This window comes from Ambystoma mexicanum, chromosome 1q, assembly GCF_040938575.1.
Source record: "Ambystoma mexicanum isolate Mex_15411 chromosome 1q, UKY_AmexF1_1, whole genome shotgun sequence".
Classification (NCBI taxonomy): domain Eukaryota; kingdom Metazoa; phylum Chordata; class Amphibia; order Caudata; family Ambystomatidae; genus Ambystoma; species Ambystoma mexicanum.
The window spans coordinates 518,300,040-518,324,844 of NC_090922.1; the positions used below are offsets into that span (position 1 = coordinate 518,300,040).

The window sequence follows — 24,805 nt, forward strand, 5'->3', positions numbered from 1 at the left end:
GCGTGATTCCATCGCAGAATGCGCTATTCCTGGGGGGCAGGCTCAACACTGTCTCCTGGCTGGCGGGCCCCCTCGGAAAAAAGGCTAGCGGCCATGCTGGGCAAGGTGCAACAGCTACTGGCACTGAAGACCGCCACAGTGCGGACCATCAAGTTGCTGCTCGGCATGATGGCGCCGTGCATTTACCTGATCCGAGACTGCAGGTTGAGGATGCGTCCCCTTCAGGAATTCCTGGATGTTCGGTGGATCCAGGTCCTACGGAAGCTTTCAAAAAAAGGTAGGAAGCGCTCCTCTCCAAAAAGAACAAGGCATGATAACCTGTTCTGAGGTGAGAGTTTGCAGCACACGCACTACGGAAGCTTTGCAGACAAGATTGTTCTCCACGAGGAGTTCCGTCGAGCGATAAGGTGGTGGGGCGTGCGCTCAACATTGCTGGGGGCATGGATTCCCTGGAGGGCTGGGGAGCCCACAACGGATGTCTCCACGCCAGAGGCCTGTGGCTACCGGAGGAGAGGGATCTCCACATCAATGTCCTGGAGCTGCGGGCTGTGCTCTAGGCCCTCAAGTCATTCCATCTGTCCCTCAAGGGCAAGGTGGTGAGGGTCTTCACGGACAATAGCACCACAATGTTCATCAGGAAGCAAGGCGGTACCAGATCCCAGGTGCTCTGCAGAGAGGCACAGGACTTGTGTTACTGGGCAGTTGCCTAAGCTATGTTCCTCATTCCTTTTCACCTGGCGGGAGTCGAGAACAGCATCGCTGACTTCAGCAGGGAGCTGCGCTCTTGCCACGAGTGGGAACTTCGGGATCCAGTGGACAGCCTCTTCCTCAAATTTGGCAGACCCCAGATCGATCTATTTGCGACGGGGACAAATTCCAAATGCCAGAGATTCGGCAGCAGGTTCCACCAGCCGAGGAGCATGGGGGACACGTTTTCCTTCCTGTGGGAAGGCCTGTTCCTGTACGCTTTCCCCCATTGCCGTTCCTGCTGCGAGTCATCATTCAACACAAACTGTGCCGATGTAGGATGATCCTCATCGCCCCGGCGTGGCCGAGGCAGATTTGGTACCCGGATATTCTCAGCATGTAAGCGTCACCCCCGGTCAAGCTGCTGTTGGTCGCGGATCTGCTCGCCAGAGGAGACACAATCATCCTACATCACGACCCAGAATCACTGAACCTGAAGGCTTCACTTCTGCAGCCTTAGAATTCAGAGGGTACGGGCTGCTGGTGCACTGCAGGGAGGTCCTTGCCAGGGCCAGAGCGTTGTCGACTCTTCAGTGCTACAGGCACAAGTGGAAACGGTTTGCAACGTGGTGCTGGACGCAGACGATCAACCCTCGGATGGTCTCGGCTCAGCAGATTCTTCCATACTTGTTGTCCTTGGCCAAGGCGGGGCTGGCGCACGCCTCTGTCAAAGTGCATCTGGCAGCTATCTCCCGCTACACCAGGTCGTCAGGACGGTCTTCTCTTTGGTCCCACCGTCTAGTCAAGGAGTTCCTCAAAGGGCTGTTTCGATCGTTCCCACCAGTGAAGTCTCCTGCCCTGGCATGGGAACTCAACATGGTGCTGACGAGGCTCATGCATCAGGCCCCTCATGTTCCTTTTGTGGAAAACGGCTTTTCTCGTGGCCATCACCTCTGCCAGGAGGGTAGGTGAGATCCAGGCCCTTTCCTGTAAACAACCTTATCTGACTTTTCATGACACAATGGTGGTGCTGCAAACGCACCCCTCCATGCCCAAGGTTATGTCGGATTTCCACCTCAAGCCTTTTTGCCTGTGTTTTTTCCAAAACCTGTGACGCCAGCTGAAAGGACTTCGCACTCACTGGATGTGGCTTGCAGTCGCTGGATGTGGCTCGTGCGCTGAAGTTCTATGTGGCATGCACAAAGAGTTTCGGGAAGACATCAACTATTTGTGAACTTTGGTCCTGTGAATGCCTTGTCCAAGTCTTCCATCTCCATGTGGCTCTCTGGCTGCATCACACACTCACTGGTTGGAAAACCGACCGCTGCCCAGCCGTCTGAAGAGTCCATTCCATCAGAGCGATTGATGCGACGACAGCATTCCTGTCTGGTGTTCCCCTGCTGCACACCTTCACAAGATTATACTGCGTCAACAGGGATTACAGAGAGGAGTGTCATGATTCCTGCCCCTCATGTCCCCAGCCCTCCAAGATCTCAGGCTGGAGCCAGGCCACGATCACGTACATGGCCCTCAAGGGCCTCTCCATCCCTCCAAAGACCCACTTGGAGTCAGACTTGGCGCTTGTGGCACCAGACTCACTCACTCCCATAGGATAACATTGGGGATTGGACTTGTAGTGCATTGATGGGGACAAGATGGTTGCCCCCACATATTTCGGTTCCCAGAACTGCATGTGGAGTCTAGTCTTTTGGGTGTAGTTCAGCCCAGAGACACCTGGGATACCCAGAGACTATTTAAGCCACGCCCAGGCTGAGAAACATGCTTTGTGTTTTCTGCACCTGCAGCGTGACACTCGCCGTGTTCGGATCGGTCTCCAGTAGGCCTACATCTTTCTTATGCGCTCAGCTCCTGCAAGAACACAGTTAGGAACAGCCTTACCTTGCGGTGCTTCTGCCCATCATTCATAGCTCCTTCTGTTCTGCGGGCATCTTCGGCGGTGTCATTCCCATCCCGGCACGCCGCTTCCTAAGGAAAAGGGAAAAGAACAGAAAAAGGCATTAGTAAGCATTCAGCAAATCTTCGCTTATTTTTTAAAGGCTGTACGAGCATCAAACGCTTACCTGAATCCCAGCCGCTCTGGGGGAACTCTGTCTCCCGAACTTCTCATCCATTTGCAAGAGGGAAAAGACACTCCAGGTTAGCGTGGTAACATCTAGAGGCGCCGCATACCGCGCTTACTCACCGCATTTCTTCTTCATAACCGACATCCACGCTGAAAATGTTGCAGCACCTAAAGGACACAGAAAAATAACTCTGTTCAATACAAATACGAAAGGGTCGCATCGCGCATCGCGCTCTCACTCACCTTCAGCACTACTCATCTCAGCAGCACATCGCCATCCCCGGATGCCGGCAATCATCTAAGGAAGGAAAGGAACAAAGTTAGAGAACTGTTCAAAAGACTCATTATACTTACCTGTTGGACTCTTGCCAGTGAAGTAACGAGGCAGCAACTAGCCTGCATCAATCAATGCGCCCCTGCGCTGAAAGCAGGACGGAGAGTACACTTTCCAAGAATACAAGGTGAGCTGTGGATCAAAGGGAGGGGTTGGACCCCGGGGAAGAAGGGGTTCAAGCACACAGACAATAGGGAGTTAAACTCTACCAATCCTGTGTTTCAGGCCCAGTCTCCAGTCGAGTAGACTCCAGGGAAGGGTTTGAGGTCATAAGAGGTCATAAGAGGTCAGAACAGGCTGAGTGACATCCCCGTGGATACCAGGTGAGCGTTACAGAAGTCCAGGGTCGGCCAAGCAGCGCTACGCAACCTGTTCGCTTTAAGATAAGCCTGTTCTGGAGGTGAGAGCATTTGCTTCGCTTGAGCCTTGACACCTCCTGTGGTTGAGTAATGTTGTACTGCTATGTATTCTTTATTCCGAAACCATGTGAATACATGCCAGACCCCATGCTGGAGAAGGAACAAGCTACTTACCTGTAACTGTTGTTCGAAGGGATTGTGTCCTCCGACGTATTCCTTATCTTACATCTCTCTTTCCAGCTTTGCTGGCCTTGGAAATTTTTTCTCTCTAGAGGCCGCTGCGCGTCGACGTCCGCCGAGTCGATGTCCCTCGACAGCCGCCGTATCGACGTCGTCGTCATCCTGCCTATAAAGGCCGCGCGCAACGTCTGTTGCTCAGTTCTGTTTTTCCGCGCTTACTCAGTGCCTCGGTATATCGTTCCTCAGTTTCGTAGAGAATTATTCCTATTTCCTCGAGATATTCGATCCATACTCGATGGCTTCCTCGTCTGAACCGATGACCCCTCGGTCCGGCTTTAAAAAATGCCGAGACTGTGGAAAAAAGATGTCGCTGACTGACCCTCACAGAGTCTGTCTGTGGTGTTTGGGAGCTGAACACCATTTTTTTGGAGTGCGAGGACTGTATGTCCATGACAGCTAAGGCCCTGAAGGAGCGTAGGGGGAAGCTGGAAAAAGGTAAGACTTCTAAAGCTTCTTCTTCCTCAACGAAGTCGAGACATTAGTCTCCTCGTCACCATTCGCGCTCCAGGTCTCGAAGCGGGTCCCATCACTCCTCGAGATCGAAGAACTTGAAAAGGAGACGCCGAAGATCCCCTTCTTCGTCCTCCTCTTCCTCTGTTTCACCTAAGAGAATCCCTTGCCCCACGAAACATAGTTCCCGGGCTGAATGGGAGGAATTCCGAAAAAATATGATGAGCGTATTCGAGAAAGCGGCCTCGACCCCCTCGAAGACTGCCGAGAGCGATGCTCTGGTCGAAAGACCCGAAGGTCCAAAACGCCGCGAGTCGCAGTACCCGGCGAAGGAAGCTTCTGAGCGCGTCACGAACCCTCGAGTAAAGCAAAGACCTTGAATCCTTCTTCGAAGGTTCCGTCGACGCCGTCGACGAAGGTTCCGTCGACGCCGAGGTCGGTGTCTTCGACGCCGTTGTCGAAGGGACCTTCGACACACGGATCTGTCGACTCGACGCCATCCTCAACACCGGCACCAAGGAAAGTCACGGTTGCGGCGCACCCAGTGGCTATTCCCAGTTCTTCGATGACGATGTCGTCGAGATTGTCGACATCCTCAAGCAGAATTCCAATTCTATCGAGGACCTCGAGGCCTCCGCCTTTGTTTTCGACGCCACGTTCGAAGCCTTCGACGTCTGCGTCGACGACATCGACGTTTTCGAGGCCGATTACAACAAGTTTGGCACCCTCTGCCTTGGAGATGTGTTTCACACCCTTTGTGAGTTCAGACCAATTGAGAACAATGTCCTCCATTATGGAAGAGGGAGAACTATCTGACCAAGAAGAGACATTTGAGTTCCAGGGATCTGCAACCCCAGTTCAAGAGGAGTTATCCTCAGAGGAACGCAGATTGAAGGAACTCCATGATTCCTTACATGAGGCAAGTGGTTTAGACACTTCCCCCAGAGGCGGAGTTCGCTAGGCCAGACCCGGGGGAGCATGCTGAAACCCCTTATAGAGTCTTAATGGCCAGGATCACAGAATTTATGGGGTGGTTAACACCTTCACAGGCTTTCCAACAGGATGACCTCACGTATATTCTTGACAAAGGTCCACAGGAGGATCCTGTAGTACCTTTTCATAAAGCTCTTCAAAGGAAAATCATGACGAACTGGGAAACCCCAGATGTCGTCCCGGCAGTAAATAAAAAACTGTCTACTAAATACAGGGTATCTTCTGAAGACCCGGAGTTTTTGTCCAAACACCCATCCCCAGAAAGTCTGGTGGTACAGGCAGCATCTTCTACTGACATCAAGACTGCTTACCCTACCGTGCCACAGGACAGGGACGATAAAAAATATGATGCTATGGCTAAGAAAGTCTTTTCGGCATGTAGCATGGCGTTAAAATCTATTAATGCTACTTGCACCCTTGCTAGATTTAGCCATACACTTTGGGAGTGTGCTTCTACAGCGGCTGACTGCCTCCCGGAGGGAGAAGAAAGGGAGGCGTTCCTAAATATCATAAAGGACGGTAAAGACGCTATGTGCGAATCCCTCCAGACGGGCATTGATTCGGCTGACAGTATCAGCAGAGCAATGGCGGCAAGTACAACAACCAGGAGATTTGCTTGGTTGAGAAAGTCTGGTTTTGCCCCAGATGTGCAAGCCAGGCTCTTGAACATGCCATTTGATGGCTCTTCTTTGTTTGGGGAAAAAGGCGGATGACAGTTTAGAAAAACTGCAAACATCAAAGGCAGCAGCAAAATCCCTAGGCGCTGCAATCCGTCAGACACCTTTTCGTCCCACAGGAACCTCTGCGAGAGGCAAGTCCTTTTGCTTCTACTCCGCATTCGGAAGAGGTAGAGGATGACCGGCTCAAAGGGGACAAAGAACTACTACCCGAGGTGGACGGGGTAGATATTCAAAAGCCGCAGCAACAGCAGGTGCCTCTTTACCATCGGCATCTGCATCAGCTGCCCCAAAACCACTCTGAGGACTTCCCTCACAAGACATCTGTAGGAGGCAGGTAAACTCAACATCTGGCGGAAAGGCAGGCTATCATGTCAGATGCTTGGGCATTGGAGACAGTTGCACAAGGTTACTGCCTGCCTCTCCTACGCATACCTCAGAGTCATCCACCGGGGATCAGCTCTCAAAAAGCTCCAGATCCGCTCCTCTTGCAGGAAATTTTAGACCTGCTAGAGAAAGGTGCCATAGAACCGGTACCTGTAGCGGAGAGGAACAAGGGCTGGTACTCCCCTTACTTTCTCATTCCAAAGAAAGACGGAGGACTGAGATCCATCTTGGACTTGCGAGAATTGAACAAATTCCTCAGGAAAGACGAATTCAAGATGGTAACTCTTTCTCAGATCCTTCAGGCCCTTCAGTTCCAGGACTGGTTGGTATCTCTGGACCTTCAGGACGCTTATTTCCATGTGCCAATCCATCTCAAACACAGGAAATACGTGAGGTTCGCAATTGGCAACTCTCATTATCAATTTCGAGTGATGCCATTTGGGCTGACCTCCGCCCCGAGGGTCTTCACCAAGTTAATGTCGGTAGTGGCTTCAAATCTAAGGAGGGAAGGGATTCACGTCTACCCCTACCTGGACGATTGGTTGATCAGAGCTGTATCTTCGGAACAAGTTCAGATCCAGCTAGATCATGTTTGCCACTCCCTTCACAGACTGGGCTTCTCCCTCAATTTAAAGAAGTCACAAATGATGCCATCGCAGAGACTCCAGTTCATCAGAGCGATCCTGGACACTTCCCTGGGAAAAGCCTCGCCACCAGAGGTGAGGGCTCAAGATATTCTACAGATGGTTACCAAGTTTCAAAATGCCCAACGTCTCCCAGCCTTCGACTTTTTGAGGTTGCTAGGCCTCATGGCATCCTGCATTTTCATAGTGCCAGAGGCTCGCCTGAGAATGAGATCCCTCCAGTGGGCACTGAGAACTCAGTGGTCACAATTCTCAGGGAGAATGACAGATCTTCTTCAGGTTCCCGACAGGGTGGCTCGAGACCTTCAGTGGTGGGCCTGTCAGGAGAACATTCTGAAAGGAGAGCAGTTTTGGCAACCCTGGCCGGAGATAACAGTAGTCACGGATGCCTCACTCACGGGGTGGGGAGCCCACCCCAACGACTTGACCATCAGCGGTCGTTGGTCTCCATCGGACTCCAGACTACATATCAACCTGTTAGAGCTGAGGGCCATCAGACTTGCGGTGAAGGCTTTTCTGCCATCTGTACAAGGAAAGAATGTCCTGTTAATGACGGAAAACACAGTGGCCATGTGTTACCTCAACAAAAGAGGAGGCGTAGGATCACTACCTCTGTGCAGAGAGGCGATGCAGCTCTGGTTTTGGGCAATCCAAGAAGGAATCTCTCTATCGGCAGTTCACCTAGCCGGAGAGAAGAACTTGACAGCGGACGCTCTGAGCAGGCAGAGCACAGTCTCCCACGAGTGGGAACTAGCTCAGGAAGTCCTTCAAGAGATCTTCGCCCTTTGGGGAACCCCTCAGGTGGATCTGTTCGCCACCAGTGTCAACAGGAAGTGCGATCTGTTCTGTTCAAGGGAATTTCCCCCGAGAGGAGCTCCAGGAGACGCGTTCATAGTGGACTGGGAGTTTCCGCTCCTGTACGCGTTTCCACCGGTCCCTGTCATTCCTCAAATGATCAGGAGGTTGAGAAGATTCCAGAAAACCATGCTCCTAATTGCCCTGGATTGGGCCATGAGAACGTGGTACCCGGACCTTCTAGACTTGTCCATCTGCCCTCCAATTCGACTTCCACTCAGAGAGAATCTGCTCTCACAGAAGGGAGGTCAGGTTCTCCATCCAGACATCAAAACCCTCAACCTTCACGCTTGGCTTCTGAAAGGCTGAGGTACAAGGATTGGGACCTCCCTGATGATGATATGGAGGTGTTGCTTTCGGCAAGAAGGCCAGCAACAAAATCTTTATACCGCTGCCGTTGGAACAGATTTTGCAGCTGGTGTAGGGATAAGAATATCGATCCCTTTTCATGTGGTACACCAATGGTTTTGTCCTTCCTACTTTATTTAGCGAATTCAGGCCTTCAAGTTGGCACCATCAAGGGCTATCTCGCAGCGCTATCCATCTTTAAGCGCACTGCGGAAGAACCATCCTATTTCAAGATACCCTGGGTAATAGTTTCTAAAGGGGTTAACTAACGTTTATCCCCCAAGACCATTCCAGGTTCCCCTATGGGATTTAAATTTAGTCCTAACTTTCCTGATGGGCACACCTTTCGAACCACTCCACTCTTGTTCGTTAAGGTTTCTTACCCTTAAGACTGTTTTATTAGTAGCACTTACATCTGCTAGAAGGATGAGCGAGTTACAAGCTCTTTCTTGTAAACCCCCTCATACAATCGTTCACAAAGACAAAGTTGTTCTGCAAGTGAAGCCTAATTTCCTCCCAAAGGTGATTTCTGAATTTCATATCACACAGAAGATTACCCTTCCATCTTTCTATCCTCCTCCCCATCCGGGGAAAGAGGAAGAGAGGTTACACAGGCTGGACCCAAGAAGGGCTTTAAGTTTTTACATTAGTAGACTGGCTAGGATAAGACAAGCAGACCAGCTGTTTGTAGGCTACGCAGGTCACAAGCTGGGGTTACCGATAACTAAGCAGACCATTTCCAGATGGATCATTTTAGCCATTTTGGAATGTTATAAAAGAGCCCCCTCAAAATCTTAGGGCTCATTCGACCAGAGGTATCGCAGCTTCATCGGCCCTCAAAAGAGGAGTGCCGGTTAGAGACATGTGTGCGGCTGCCACATGGTCGTCCGTCCATACCTTTACACGGTTTTACAACTTGGATTCCTCCTCCAGTCAAGAGACTAGGTTTGGAAGGGCAGTATTGCACTCTATTCACCAATAAGAGGAAGCATGAAGTCAGTACTCCCACCTCCAATAACAGAATACTGCTATGGGAGCCTATATAAGATAAGGAATACGTTGGAGGACACAATCCCTTCGAAGAACAAGTTACTTCTTACCTTGTAACGTTCTTTCGATGGGATGTTCCTCCGACGTATTCCTTATCGACCCTCCCATCCATCCCCGCAGTACTACTTCCCTTGTTGTTGCAGCTTATGCTCCTTCAGGGTGATTAGTCTAGTCCAGAAAGAATTATTGTGGGCTACAAAACGGAACTGAGCAACGGACGCTGCGCGCTGCCTTTATAGGCAGGATGACGTCGATACGACGGCTGTCGAGGGACATCGACTCGGCGGACGTCGACGCGCAGCGCCCTCTAGAGAGAAAACATTTCCGAGGCCAGCAAAGCTGGAAAGAGATATCTAAGATGAGGAATACGTCGGAGGAACATCCCATCGAAAGAATTTTACAAGGTAAGAAGTAACTTGTTCTTCTCCAGCAAGGGTCTGGCATGGATTTGAAAACAAAACCTCCCTCCTGCCCCTCTGCGGCTCTTCTTGGTCATACTGCCACTTTGTGCTACCAGATCTGAAGATGCCTGCCAGCGGAGGGGCTCAGGGAGAGGGCAATCATTGGCTGGGGGCAGTATGACCCAGAGTTCAGTGATTGGTTTATAGGAGAAAGACAGTTTATAAATGAAAGTGAAACTGTTTTTTCTTTTACCGAGGATTCTCGGCCAGACTGGGAATATTCATGAGCATGTGAATCCATGCCAGACCCATCTTGGCGAAAAATAGTTACAAGTAAGTAACTTGTTCCATACTCTAACTCTTTGGATGAAAACTGTTCCCCCACAGGAGGTTGTTCAGATCTGTGAGTCTAGCATATATTGTAGTTTGCAATCTATCTGCTTGAATATAGTTTGGTATCCAAATCATTAATTTCACTTTTACTCATTTCCCCATCTAAATTTAATTTGTGAATGGAGATTATTCATAAATTCAGTGTGTCGTCTTAGTTGCATTCCTCTTTCAAATTCTGAAAATATTGATACATCTTTTGTAACAAATCAAATGTCCTCTAAATGCTTCCTTGTTTAGAACAAGTTCATGTTCTAAATAATACATATATGTATTAGCATAAGCGGGGACCATTCTAGCCCCCATAGAGGTACCTGAAATCTCCAGGAAATATTTTTCAAGAAGCTGAAAGAAGTTATTGGTCAATGCCAACTTTAGTCACGTGAGCACAGATATTTTGTTTGCACCAATAACTTCAAACTTAAGAAGTAGTCATTTTATTGCTTCTAACCCATAACTATGTGGGATAGAGTAGAGATTTACAACGTCCCATCATAAAAAGAATATAATCCTGGTTCCATCTCTCCATATACTTTTAATAATCCGAAATAATGATCAGTATCTTTCAAAGGGGTAGTACTCTGTTGAATTAAAGGTTGCACTATGTTATGTATGTATTTCGGTAAAGGCTGAAGTAAGCTGTCAGTGGTCACTATAATATGCCGTCCCAATGATCATAATGGTCTTTGACACCTTTTTTATAGATCGCAGTCGGCCAGATATGATCTCGGAGGATACACTAAAGAAGTGCATGCAGGAGATACAAGGCCACCTGTTTCCAGAGATTGCCCGACAGCTGGAAGACTTCAGGTTGGTGAAAGGAGACATTTATGTGCTCACTAGGGAGGGAATCTTTATTGAAACATGTTGTCTGTTAGTTCCTTCGCTTTTATATGATCTCCATTCCCTATTCATTTTGCTCTGTGCACTGGTTACTTCATATAATTGTAGGTTGTTTCCTTATTCGGGTGTTCACTGCTACCAGGAGTAAGCACACTCCTCAATCATTTTCCCTCTGTCCCGTGAGGCCTCACACAACTATTTTAATTTTTTGTTGTCCCCTAGAGTTATAAATCTCATCTGTGGTTTTCTCTGGGAACTAATCTTAGCTGTGTTGTCAAATGAAGCCCCGTTTCAAGTTATGGAATCTCATTGACCCTGGAATTTTGTGTTTCCACAGTGAAATGCCTTTTCATCTCTAGACTTCATTTTCATAGACTTCCTTCTCCAGCATGGGGTTTGGCATGTATTCACATGCTTACGAATATTCATCATCATCAGGCTGGGAATCAGAAAAAGAAAAAACGGTTTCACTTACAAACTGTCTTTCTCCTATAAACCAATCACTGCGCTCTGGGTCATTCTGCCCCCACCCAATGACTGCCCTCTCCCTAAACCCCTCCTCTGGCAGCCATCTACAGATTAGTACTGCATGTTCAAGTGTTGGGAGTACTCGTGTTTTGCTCTCAGAGCTTTTCTAAATTTTTGTGCTTTTTTTGTTAAAAAGTTCCTATTTTTGTCAAATAAAGCCTGTGTGTTCTTTCGTTCCTTTGACCGGCAAGCGAGGATCCATTTGGCGGCGTCTTTCAACGCCCCTCAAGGGCAAGAATCGTCGAGTTTCATTGAAGATTCCAGAAGGCGATCGGGCCTACACCGCACGCTGAACCATGTCAGAGGAGAAGGACGATGGAGGTTCCCTCTTCAAGCTCTCCTCCAGCTGCGGATTGAAGAATGTGTTTGTGGAGGACAAACACTCCCAGTGCCTCTAATGTCTCCATCCGGATCACAAGGAAGCGGATTGTGAGATCTGCCTTGGTTTCTCCAAGCGCACCGTCAAGGATCGTCGCAGTAGGATGGCGGCGTGGTTCAACACCAAGGCCTCTAACCCATGTGGCAAACGGGGGCATGCCTCACCCAGGACCGGCCGGTCCGAGGAGCAGAATTCTAAGTCCTTTGAGAGTGCTCTGTCCGTGGGGGCCCAAGATGAGGGCAAGCACAATGAGTTAGTTTCCGTTGGGATTGCTGCGTAAGAGGGTCCCGCAACGAGCAGGGCGTGCTAATCTTCACCGTCTGCCTCCATCTCAAGTCATCGCTCCAGCTGCTCCTCGAAGAGGAAGTTGGTTAAACCAGGGAAACAGCGGGAGATGCCTAAGAAGACCAAGGTGCAGGGTAAGGTGTCCGACCTGCCCTTGAAGGCCCAGGTGATCCAGGCGAAGTTATCCTTGGCGATCAAGCTGGTGGTGGCCGCCCTCTCGAAGGCGAAAGGGGCTGACCCGGTCCAGGGGACGCCGACAGTGCCCAGAGTGACCCTCAACCCAGGAGGGAGGCTTCGGCCAAGCCAGTGGAGAAAACACCAGAGAAAAGGATGCCGTCCCTGAGCCCGAGACTGACCCCTCGGGACGCAATAAATGGAGGCAAGTGGAGTCCTCTACCGTGCTCCAGGGCACAGATATTGCTTATTCAGACGAAGAGGACCTGCTGTCCGTTCACACAGTACAGAATGTATTTATGTATACCTGTTATCTGTAACCTGTAACGAAGTTCTAAGTATTCTTGCTATTCTGTGCGCCCAGCTACCCAAGGGTTTTTCTGGCGCCCTATAAATAAACACACAGTCCCGGAGGACATGGGGAACGAGGACGACAGTGGAAGCGCTTAGGGGGACGACGATGACGGCGCTGATGAGGAATCCCGCCTCAGCCCTGGGGAAAAGAGACTGGCTGGAAAGGAAGTACTGGGTGCCGGAGTCTGCACCCCAGTGCCTGCGGTCGCAGCCCTCATCGGACTCGGTGGTCTAAGCAGCTCCGAGGAAGAAGTCTTCAAATCCCTCCTCTTCTGCCTCTGTTCCCCCGGACAGCGAGGGGAAGAAGTTGGACGCCGCGGGAAGAATGGTGATCTACCCGGCAGCAGCGAATAGGCTTGCGATCCTGCCCAGATACGACAGGGAGCTGTGGTATAAGATGGCCCAGCTGATAGAATTTCTCTCCGGATGACAAGCAGGTCGAGGTGCTGGAGATTCTCCAAGAGGGCGAAGTGGCATCAGACCATGCCATCACCGTGGCCCTGGACATCGCGTACACAGGGTTCCGACAGATGGGGAACAGTGTCTGCCTTCGTCTTCGTGGCTGGATGAAAGTCACCAACTTTCGGCAGGAAGTTCAGACCAGGGTCCTGCACATGCCTTTCGACTGGGCCAATCTCTTTGTGAATGCCGTCGACAACTCGTTGCAAGCCATCAAGACTGACACAGAGATGGCCCCTGCCCTGGGCACGCTTCAGCAACATCTCCCTTCCGTTCGTGCCTCGTACGGGAAATCCGACAGGTTGTCCAGGGGCTTTGGCGGGGGTTCGTCATCGTACCGCCAGCCCTCCCGTTTCACGACCCAGGAGGCCTACAGGGGTTGTTCCAAGGCTTTCGGAGGTGGCCGACGTCGTTGCTCCTAAGGCGGCACGCAGGCCCGAAGCAACATTGAACAGGCCAGGAGGGAGGCGGCTGGTGGGCTTAGTCAGCGAATGGGGAAAAGCTCTCCACCGGCGCTCTCACCACAGACTAGAATTCCAGCAGAAGTGTCAGCGGATACCATCAGTGGCTTGGCAGGAGCAGCACATCCCTCAGCTCCTGCAGGAAGTACGATTATGTTAAAAAAAAGGGGCGATAGAGCTGGTTCCAATGCGACTCCGGGGCTCCAGAGTCTATTCCACATACCTCTTGGTAAAAAAAGACTGGGGGCTGGAGGCCCATTCTCGACCTGCGGCGTCTCAACAAGTACCTCAAGTCCCAGAAATTCAGAATGGTCACGTTGCAGCACATGCTTGGCCAACTGGAAGAAGGCGAATATTTGACGTTGCTGGATCTGGAGGACTCTGAATTCCATGCCCCCATTCAGAAGAATCATCATAAGTTCCTGCGCTTGGTCGTACATGGAAAGCACTACCAATTGAAGGCCCTTCCCTTCGGACTGAAGTCGGCGCCCAGGATGTTTAATACGTGCCTGGCACCAGTGGCGGCCCATCTGCACTAAAAGGGATACATGTGTACCCCTACCTCGATGACAGGCTCATCCGTGGCAAGCCAAGGGAAGTCACCGTCGAACACACGGAAAGGACCGTCCGGCTGCTGATGGGTCTGGAATTCTCTGCGAACCATCCAAAGTCCTGCTTGATTCCATCGCAGAATGCGCTGTTCCTGGGGTCCAGGCTCAGCACAGTCTCCTGCCTGGCAGCCCCCTCGGAAGAGAGAATAGCGGCCATACTGGGCAAGGTACAACGGCTGTTGGCACTGAAGACCGCCACATTTCGGACCATCAATTCGTTAATCCAGGTGTTCGGAAGCGTTGCAGACGTGATTGTTCTCGACAAGGTGTTCCGTCGAGCGATAAGGTGGTGGGGTGTGCGCTCCAACATATCCGAGGTTCATGGATTTTCAGAGCCCCCATACCAGGAGATGGTCACCACAGACACTTCCCTGCAGGGCTGGGGAGCCCACACCGGACGTCTCCATGCCAGAGGCCTGTGTGTACCGGAGGAGGCGGATCTCCACATCAAAGTCCTGGAACTGCGAGCAGTCTTTTGGGCCCACAAGTCGTTCCTCCCATCCCACATTGGCAAGGTGGTGAGGGTCTTCAGGGACAATTCCACCACGATTTCCTACATCAGGAATCGGGGGGGGGGGGGGGCACCAGATCCCCAACACTCTCGAGCGGTGCAGGACTTGTGGCACTGGGCGGTCACCCAGGGGATGTTACTCATTCCTTTTCACCTGACAGGAGTCAAGAACACCACCGCCGACTCTCTCAGCAGGGAGCTGTGCTCTTGCAAGGAGTGGGAGCTTCAACAGGATCAAGAGGACAGCCGCTTCCTCAAGGGGGGAGGGGGGCAGACCCCAGATCGATCTGTTTGTGATGGCGACAAACTCCAAATGCCAGAGATTTGGCAGCAGGTTCCGCCAGCCGAAAAGCATGGGGGACGCGTTCTCCGTCCCGTGGGAAGGCATTCCCCTGTTGCCTGTCCTGCTGCGAGTCAATCAACTGAAACGGTGCCGATGCAGGATGATCCTTGTCACCTCGGCTGAGGCAGATTTGGTACCCGGACCATCTGTCTGTCGACGTCACCTCCAGTCAAGCTGCCAGTGGCCGTGGATCTGGTCGCCAGATAAGTAGGCGCAATCCTACATCACGAACCAGGATTGCCGAACATGAAGGACTGGCTCCTGCAGCCTTAGAGTTTGGTGGGTACGAGCTATTGGCGGACTCCCGGGAGGTCCTTGCCAGGGCCAGAGCGTTGTCGACTCTTCATTGTTAGGGGCACAAGTGGAAATGTTTCGGAATGTAGTGCCATACGCAGAAGATGAAACTTCTGAGGGTCATGGCCCCGCAGATCCTTCTGTACTTGTTGTCCTTGGCCAAGGGCGGGGCTGGCACACGCCTCAGTCAAGGTGCATCTGGCGGCTATCTCCTGTTACACCAGGTCTCTGGGACTTTCTTCTCTTTGGACACACCGTCTAGTCAAGGAGTTACTCAAAGGACTGTTTTGATCGTTCCCTCCGGTCAATGCGCCTGCCCCTGATGGTAATGGGGGGGCTGCCTTCGAGCCTATGCATCAAGCCCCTCTCAAGTTAGTGGAAAACTGCTTTTCTCTTGGCCATCACCTCTGCCAGGAGGGTAGGTGAGATCCAGGCTCTGTCCTGCAAGCAGCCTTATCTGACTTATCACAACACAAGGGTGGTGCTGCGGACACACCCCTCTTTCTTGCCAAAGGTTCAGTCAGAATTCCACCTCAACGAACCTTTGGAGTTGCCTGTGTTTTTTCCGGCACCTTTGTCGCCGGCTGAAAGGGCTTTGCACCGACCGGATGTGGCGTGTGCTCCGAAGTTCTATGTGGCCCACACAGAGTTTTCGGAAGACGTCTCAACTTTTCGTGAACTTTGGTCCTGCGAACCATGGGAAAGCTTTGTCCAAGGCTTCCATTTCCAGGTGGCTCTCAGGCTGTATCATGCACTGTCACCGGTTGGCAAACCGACCGCTGCCTTGCCGTCCGAGAGCCCAATCCACCAGAGCGATCGAGGCCACGACCGTGTTTTTGTATGGTGTGCCCCTGCTGGACATCTGCAGGGCTGCTACGTGAAGGTCTACACACAACTTCACAAGATTCTACTGTCGACAGGGATTCCAGGGAGGAATCCAGTGTCGGTCTGTTCGCTTGAAGGTGGGGCCTGTTCCAGAGGTAAAAGTAATTGCTTCTGTTGAGCCTTGACATCTTCCGTGGTTGTGTAGGTTTGTACTGCTATGTATTCATTATTCTTGAGTATGTGAATCCATTCCAGACCCCATGCTGGAGAAGGAACAGGTTACTTACCTGTAACTGTTGTTCTCCAGCATGGTTCTGGCATGGATTCTCACGCGAAACCTCCCCCCCCTTCCCCTTAGTGGCTCTTCTTGGTCATACTGCCTCTTTATGTGCTACCAAATCTGAAGATGGCTGCTAGAGGAGGGGCTTAGGGGGAGAGGGCAGTCATTGGCTGGGGTCAGTATGACCCAGTGCTCAGTGATTGGTTTAGAGGAGAAAGACAGTTTGTAATTGAAAGTGAAACTGTTTTTTCTTTTACCGTGGATTCCCGGCTTGACGACCGGGAATATTCATGATCATGTGAATCCTTGCCAGACCCATGCTGGAGAAGAACAGTTACAGGTAACTAACTTGTTCCTTACTGTACAAATTCATCTTAGGTCACTTGACCGTATCCAAACTAAAATAAAAGCATAGTAAAAGGGGTCTGGGAAGTAGTACAGGCGAAGAAAGAGGAAGGGAATTGATTGGATCACCTGCCTCAAACCTGTTAAAAAAAAAAAGAGAGAAAAAAAAAATGAAAAATCAAAAGTAGAAACTGCTCAATTTAAGACTACCCAGTCACTCCAACTTTTAACTTTTTATTTCACAGCAGAGGGTGTTCATTGCTTGGCTTAGCAGTTCTTGCTCATTTCCCCTGGAATGCTACCCGTCTACTCCGAGTATGAGACCGACTCTCTAGTGTGGTTTTCTTACCGATTCTGGACTCGTCCCTCAGTTGTCGTTCCTTTGGCCTTGGGGTGCTTACTATCCAATGTGGTGCCTCACTGTCCCTAGGGCATCTGCTTTCACCTATGGTTGCCTGCTGATTCACCCTCAAAACAGTGGTTTCCATTGAGTCTGGAAGTACTGCCTGTCTGCTGTGGTACCTCGCTGACCCTTGGACTCGCCATCTCTGGTGTGATTTCTCACTGACATTCCTCAGCGGTGGTTCCCCCATCATCCCTGGCAACCCGACCTCCCAGCTTACTGTCTGTGCAGCTTTTTCTCAGCTGTGGCATCTCATTGATACACTCAGCTGCAGATTCCTGTTGTTCACAGGTCATCATTTGAACTGTGACCATTCCCTGCCAACGTGTCCTTCCCTAGCGGTACAACGTTGTTTCATCGCCTGCTGTTGCATCGGCAGGCTTTTAAACATGTACATTACATTGTATGTGCTCATCACATTTTTTAGGGGGGTGGCAAAGGGCATATAAGGGTTTGGGAGGGTGGGCAATAGTAAAAAAGTGTGAGTGGCGGGTTTGGGGGGACCCAAAAAAAATGAGCACATTCGATGGAATGTACACGTTTAAAAGCAGGCGATGAAATCACATGGAACCTCCCTAGCACGGTCCTAGTTTGCACTCAATCCTTGAGACCATCTCTTGTCTGTCCTTAACTTTCTTTCATGCTCACATCCTTTTGATGCAAAAAGGATTACAAAGTGTGACTCTTATTTTTCATTTTCCTTTTTTCTGCTTCCAGGGCAAAGCGAGTTTTGGGAATGACACCAGGCGAGCTGGATCTGAATGAGCTGGAGTCGTATCAAACCAAAGACAAGACCATCACAGAGTCCAAAGAGAAGCAGCTTGCTGAGCAGCTGTTGTTGAGGCTGGAAGAGATGCAGTGAGTATAGCGGGCTCTATGCATGCATTGTGTTCATTGTGCATACATACAGAGGACCCTCGCAGTACAGTGTGCAAAGGCTTTGCAAGTAGCACACACTGCTGGTATGAGGCTTTGAACAATGTTGAGACGTCAACCCAATAATGTAAGCTGTGCAGCCACTGTAGCTTGCCACTAAAAGACCTAAGGAACTGTCATGAAGTAGACCTGGCTAAAGCAGTGGCCAGAAAGACTTTCTTAACGCCCTTGTTTTATTGGTCCCTTTCTCTGTGAAGGATGTTGGATGAGTACTTTGGGACAGGCCAGTAGATATACAATTTTCCCTACTGCTCCCAACCATATATGACCCTTCTCCTGTGTCGACCACTTCCCACGACGTCATTCGTCGGATGGTCAGACCCTCATCGTTTGGGTGTCGTTTGTTTATAAACAAAATGGGTCAAAACAGAAAGGAGGTTTCTCCTACTACATCCTGGATGATAGTCCAACAAAACTCAAACAATTGATGGTCAGAATGGCCAGCATGTCTTTGTTCTTGATGAACAGTCCCTCAAAGAGAAGACTATTTGCTAAACATCCTCTCAAAAAAATAGCCCTGGAAAAATGTCTCAAAGAAAGGGCCTCAATAAAATGTCTCTGCCTTGTGTAACTCACTCTTCTTATCACAGAAATGCCCCAGCCCTGTTATAGGTGACCAACACTGCTGGTCTCTGCTTGGATGTTCAGGCTGTTCTCTCGCCTTGCCGCTTCTTGCTCCACTTGCCTCTCTGCCGTATCCTCAACTATACTTCATCCCTCGTGCTCTCCCACGTCCCCTGCTCTCCTCTCTCCCACGTCCCCTGCTCTCCTCTCTCCCACGTCCCCTGCTAGCGACCCCTGCTCTCCTCGCTCCCTCGACCCCTGCTCTCCTCGCTCCCTCGACCCCTGCCCTAATCGCTCCCTCGACCCCTGCCCTAATCGCTCCCTCGACCCCTGCCCTAATCGCTCCCTCGACCCCTCCTCCCCTGCTCTCCTCTCCTCTCTCCCTCCTCCCCTCCTCCCCTCCCCTCTCCCTCCTCCCCTCCTCCCCTGCTCTCCTCTCTCCCTCCTCCCCTCCTCCCCTGCTCTCCTCTCCTCTCTCCCTCCTCCCCTCCTCCCCTGCTCTCCTCTCCCCCTCCTCCCCTGCTCTCCTCTCCCTCTCCTCTCTCCCTCCTCCCCTGCTCTCCTCTCCCTCTCCTCTCTCCCTCCTCCCCTGCTCTCCTCTCCCTCTCCTCTCTCCCTCCTCCCCTGCTCTCCTCTCTCTCCCCTCTCGTCTCTGACAAGAGCAGTCCCTCAAGTCGGCAGGCAGTGTGCTATAATTCCCGATCCTGGAAGCTGCTGACAAGTTGACCACTGGAACAAAATCCAAAGAGGAAGATGTTGAAACGACAGCTGTAAATATTTCCAGCGACCAGAGAGCCTGCTGTGTAATCTGAGCCTGATGAAACCCTTCCTTCCAAGCGACATGGGGGGGTCCCGAAAACAACTCTTACCCAGAGGCTGGTGAGATCCACCAGTCTCAAGAAGACCTGGAAAACAAGCCATCCGACGACATGCTGTGACCTTGCTTGGCTGCAAAACTCCAATACCAGGCGTCCTCGAGCCTGAGTGCAGTGCATGGTCTTCCGAAGTCTGATTCCTTCTGAAACTTTGGTGTACTCCTGCTGGTCCTCCAGAGACACGATTCGAATCCAAGAGACACGACTGAATCCCTGAAGTCCCCTCACCAGAGTGCAGGACCGAGAGAGTGAAGAGAATCTGATCAACTATATTCGTAAAAGTGCTCAAAGGCCACATAGATGCGAGAACAGGGCCGGTCTAACAACACATTGCACCCCAGGCGGGAAGCATCGTTGGCGCAGCCCCCCCCTCCTCCCTCCCCCCCCCCCCGACCTGTGATCTCATGCATGTGTCGTGGGCTGAGCAGAGGGAGTGGGGACTAGGAGTTAACAAAATGGTCAATGATGGCATCTGCTGAATTTCATGAACCTCAGAAAACAGCAATAAGAGGGTCAAACCCGAACAGGCCTGGTTATGTTAGTCTGCTTTTGCTCTTCATTTTTGGTAACAATGACCAGTTTGCAGCTGTGACTCAGGTCAGAGAATTGACAATTTCAGATCTACACTGTCATTCGTATGACCTCAAACATTTAGCCACTCTTAAAAGGTGATGAACTGGTCTTTAAGAGTGTTACTCGAACCTCCAAGAACAAGCACCAGCAACATACCCACGGATATCTGTACAAGCCCGTCTATCTCAGCATTAAAATACATGCATTTATGCAATATGGATTGCATCAAATATTTCACGGGAAGTTAAATATATTTAAGAGGGACACACGTAAACAATATCACTACTCCATGTCAGTGGTAAAGTGTACTTTAAACATATGCAGAGAGTTGACATGCATGTACAATTCAACATAGCTCTCAATGTTAATGTTGAATAGCTTGCGTTCTAAAATTATGACATTGCAATGTGGGCTTTACATTGAAACACACTGCAGTGCATTACTGCGGCAGAGAAATGGCAGTTTGAGTATTGGGGTTTGTTTCGCTCATGCTCGTGAACTCTCAGAATTCTTAAATGTTTCTTTCGTGATCACTTATTTTAGATCCTGACAGCACCATGAAACTGTAAGATCGCAAAGACAAAGGATGTCTACAATTCCAACATGAAAACAAAAACAATCAAATTCTTAAACGGTGGAAGGCAACCTTTTCTTGGGACTTGTTAAGTTTACTTTTTGTAAATTACTAGTCGGGTGCTGCTTGAATAACAGCGGCCCTTGCACATTGTGCAGTGTATAGACAATTTCATTTCAAGGGACTTGGAGTACTGCGGGTATCAGGGGAAGCATCTCCATTGTACCCCAAGCATAGTGCGCTTTGCCCTCCACCCTCACTCCCCAGCCTTGCAGCCCTGCCCTTTTTCACATTCTCCATTATGGTAAATAACATTGTCTCGAGCTTGGGAGAGAAATGGACTATGCAGAAGGAGCTGCCTCCCAAGAGTGTGTTTAGCTGCTGGTGTATCAAATGCAGAAATGGGTGGCATCAAGAGCCCCACGCTCTGAAACATCTTTTGCGCACTGGTTGGTCACACGACAGAGTGTAAGCAGGTGATTCCCCAACACTTGAACCATTCTTTAGAGACCTGGTTTTGATTAATGTGGCGTTAGCTAGTCATGGCCATTTCCCAGCGTTTGTGTTAAAGGAGATCGGAAGCTGCACCGTGCGGGGTATTTTAAAGGCCATGAATTGATGCTACACCATGTTGCCCCCAAAGAGTGTAGCATGCATCCTGCAAGTCTGGGTATTTGCATTATACGGAAGGACCAACCGTCCACGTAGACGATTTCTACTGTAGTTGCTGAGTCGCTTTCCCAAGCCAGCTGCTGTGCAGACTTCGCTCAGCTTTTGGTCCAGCGCCTGCATCCATCCTTTACACCATCATTCACAAGGCGCGTTCGTGTAGGTGTTTGTCTCGTTAGACTAGCGTGATTGCTATTCCGAACAAAAGAAGCACAACAACAAAGAAGAGTATAAGACAAGTCTGCGCGAACAGTGATTTGTATTAAACTCTTGCACTAAAATAAAGTCAGCAGTGCATGCCCAGGAAAGAGGGAACGACAAACAATATGCTCGGGAGCGGGATCTAGGGGGGTGTAGTAACCCCCAAACTGGCCCAAGCGTGGTACCGGCCCCCAGGGTCTCACCCTCCAAGTGATTTTGGCCTGGCCACGGGCCGAATGGCCGACGGACGGACCAATCCAACCCTGCTGGAACTTGCAATTGTCTAAGATCTGTTGACGGTGACACTCTGCCCAGGTCTTTGGAGAACCGGCCTTTTGATCTCCTGAGGAGAGCCCACCACCAGTGCTTGCTTCCCTTTTCATGACTACTTGAGCCTTGACAAATGTGTCTAGCTTTGTTGCCTCCAGGGGCTTTTCTTGGATGGCCCAGTCATCTCCGCAATACCATTTTAAAATAAATCGCCTATGCCTCAAAAGGCCTCACCTGCGAGGACGGGAGCGTGAGGAAAGAAGTGTGCTTGCCTCGGCAGGCTGTAGTTACTGCCGGTGTCCTGAAACAAGGCCCAATCAGCGAGGGCACGATGCGGCAACTGTTTGTATTTGCTGATTCTGCTGCTGCTTGGCAGTGTGTGCTTGTGATGGGAACAACTTCAGGATTTAATGACCCAATCGCTCCTCTTTTCTGTAATGGCTGGGGGTGACAACACCGGCCAGCCCCAATCGATCCACACTTCAGTGTCAGTGCGCGCCCATTGCCTGGAGGAGGGCACACCGCACGTGCGCCCATGGGCCTGGTTGGCGCCAGCGCCACCTGGGGCAGAGGGAAGGTAATAAAGCAACAAATGTTGCTAATTAATTTGCCAATTGCCCTGCCCTGCATGAGGGCCGAGGCCAGGGCCATGTCTTGGCCCGGGTGAGGCGGGCAACTGCCTGGGGCGCAATAGCCCCAGGGGGTGCAATTACCCCAGTCCCTGGAGCCTCTGGCAGGGATGGATTTCCCCAGTTTGTGGGGTGGCGCATTGACGTGGGGAAAGTTCCGCAGGCCCTTCCGACTGTAATGTCATGTAGTACAAAAGTACTACGTGACATTACAGAAGTTAGAGGCTCCCTCCGACCACTTTCGCGCCGCTTGGGGTGGGGGGCATAAGCACACCGATAAAAACCCTTTATTTCCCCCTGCAGCCAAGACCAGCACCTCCCATCACAATGCTGGTAGGAAACTGCTAATGGTGGCCCATTAGTCACTAAATGGTTTTGTGCTGGCATTGAGATGGGAGGGGAGGTGCTGTGGGGAGTGGGCGTGCCTTACAGGGACGCACCGTGGGCTGCGACACGGTACAAACGGAGACCCGTTTGGGCCCATGGTGCATCCCTGCAAGCCCAGAAAATGGCCAAAATAATAGTTTAAAGCAGCGCTATTTCTTTAATGCCGCTTCTTTTCCAAACTATATATCAAAAACACTTTAAACCACTTCCATGGCACTGGTGATGAGTAACTTCACTTTGCGGATAATAGTTTTGACCAGTGTTGCTGAGTAAATATTCTTTAAGCCACAAACCAGTTTATTTATTTATGCAATGTTTGTCAGGTACATGGAGACGGATAATTTATTTATGCAATGTTTGTCGGATACCTGTATCCGACACACATTGCATAAATAAATAAATCTGCAGGTACCTGACAAACATTGCATGAATAAATAAATAATCCTGGTCCATGTATCCTTACAACTGTCAAGACTTTACTGTATCAAAGCATACATTTGATTCCCATTCAAAGAATGTTAAAGTAATTGTTTATTGGGTTCAGGTGTCTCCTTGTCATTGCCCGTTTGGCTTAGGTTGCCTCCAAACCCCCTCCAGCATCTTGTGTTCTTTGTTGGTTGTATATACTGCTTCTCCAGAAAGGGGTCTGGCATGGATTCACATGCTCATGAATATTCCCCGTCGTCAGGCCGGGAATCCTCAGTAAAATCAGTATCTGTATCAGTTTCGTTTCTGATCTGTCTTTCTCAGTAGTAACCAATCACTGGTCTCTGGGTCATACTGCCCCCCAACCAATGACTGCCCTCTCCCGAAGCCCCGCCTCTGGCAGCCATCCTCAGATTTTTACTGCACGCTCTAGTGTTGGGAGTCCTCGTGTTTAGCTCTCGAGCTTTTGCTCAAGCTCCACCGTCTCTACATCTGATTAACGGGGATCCGTGTCGGATTTTCCTACGCCCCTCAAGGGTGAAGATTTCATAGAGTTGCGCTTCTTGGAGGAGTCCAGAAGTTTCTGCGGCCTACCCGAACATGGCCCAGGAGAAAGGAAGCTTGATGCACGGAAAGCTGTTCAGGGTTTGCCCTGGATGCCAGCTGCAGAATGTGTTCAAGGAGGACGAGCACTCGAAATGTCTCTACTGCCTTCATGAGGACAAAATGCACGTGGAGAAGGACTGTGCGTTTTGCAGGAACATGTCGGAACGGACCATCGGGGACCGACACCTTCGTCTCTCCAACTGGCTGGAAGGAAAGAGCCTGTCAGGTGAGAAGAAGTCCGAGCGGTCTTCTAAGTCCTGTGATGGCGCCCCGGCGACGGGGGCCCAACAGAAGACAAAGCACCGCGAATCTGCGGGCACCGGGAGCACCGAACGGTCTGCCTCTTCGGCTGCAGGCAGGGCACACCCTCTCCAGCGCCATCAACCACGAGCCAACGCTCTGGCTCAGGCAAGAGGAAGGCCGAGAACCCGGCGAAGCTTCTGGAGAGGCCCCGGTCGAGCTCGAAGGATCCGGCCGAGGGGGAGCGAGGCAGTGACCCTCCCCCCAAGGTGAAGGCCACAGGCCCACACAAGGTGGTAAAGGCCTTGATTCACCCGGTCAAGGCCTCTATCGAGGAAGTCGCGGTGGCCCTGGCGCAGCCTGTGGAGGCTACACTAGTGGAGGTCGACCTCGGGGCCCATAGTCTCCCTGCCTTCGCGGAGGGAAGCTTCTTTCAGACCCATCGAAAAGACCCCCGTGAAGACCCCGGCGGAAAAAGAAGGGGGGGGCGATGGCCTTTGTGGACACGGACACAGCATCCGAGGAGGAGCTGGTAGAAGTCTTAGAGGGCCTCGACGAGGGCGTCGAAGAGGCCCGTTCCCACGGGAGGGATCCCGACGAAGGTGACGACGAGCGCGGCGGCGGCACTGGTGAGGGTCCTAGTCACCCGTCGCTTCTGGAGCCTCAGGATAACTCGGTGGCCATTTTGTTGGTGATACAATTCTTATGTTCGGAGATAAGGATGAGATTGCCCTTACCACCGACGGAGGATCCGGAACCAGGTTTGACGGAGGAGCCATAGCCAGGCCCGGCGGGAAGCCCCCCGAACAATAGAAGACGGATCCATCCAGCCCCGCCGTTTCAGCCCTCGCGGCCTGCTCAA

General features: G+C 51.0%; 1 protein-coding gene across 10 annotated transcripts in view; it reads left to right on the plus strand.

Moving 5' to 3' along the window:
- Positions 1-24,805, plus strand: part of ARHGEF1 (Rho guanine nucleotide exchange factor 1) — a 1,792,426-nt gene that overhangs the window by 741,148 nt on the left and 1,026,473 nt on the right. For all 10 annotated transcript variants that reach the window (XM_069640923.1, XM_069640913.1, XM_069640921.1 and 7 more), the window contains 2 exons: positions 10,603-10,708; positions 17,711-17,851. In XM_069640923.1, the coding sequence (XP_069497024.1) occupies positions 10,603-10,708; positions 17,711-17,851 (247 nt within the window). The remainder of the gene's footprint in view (positions 1-10,602; positions 10,709-17,710; positions 17,852-24,805) is intronic.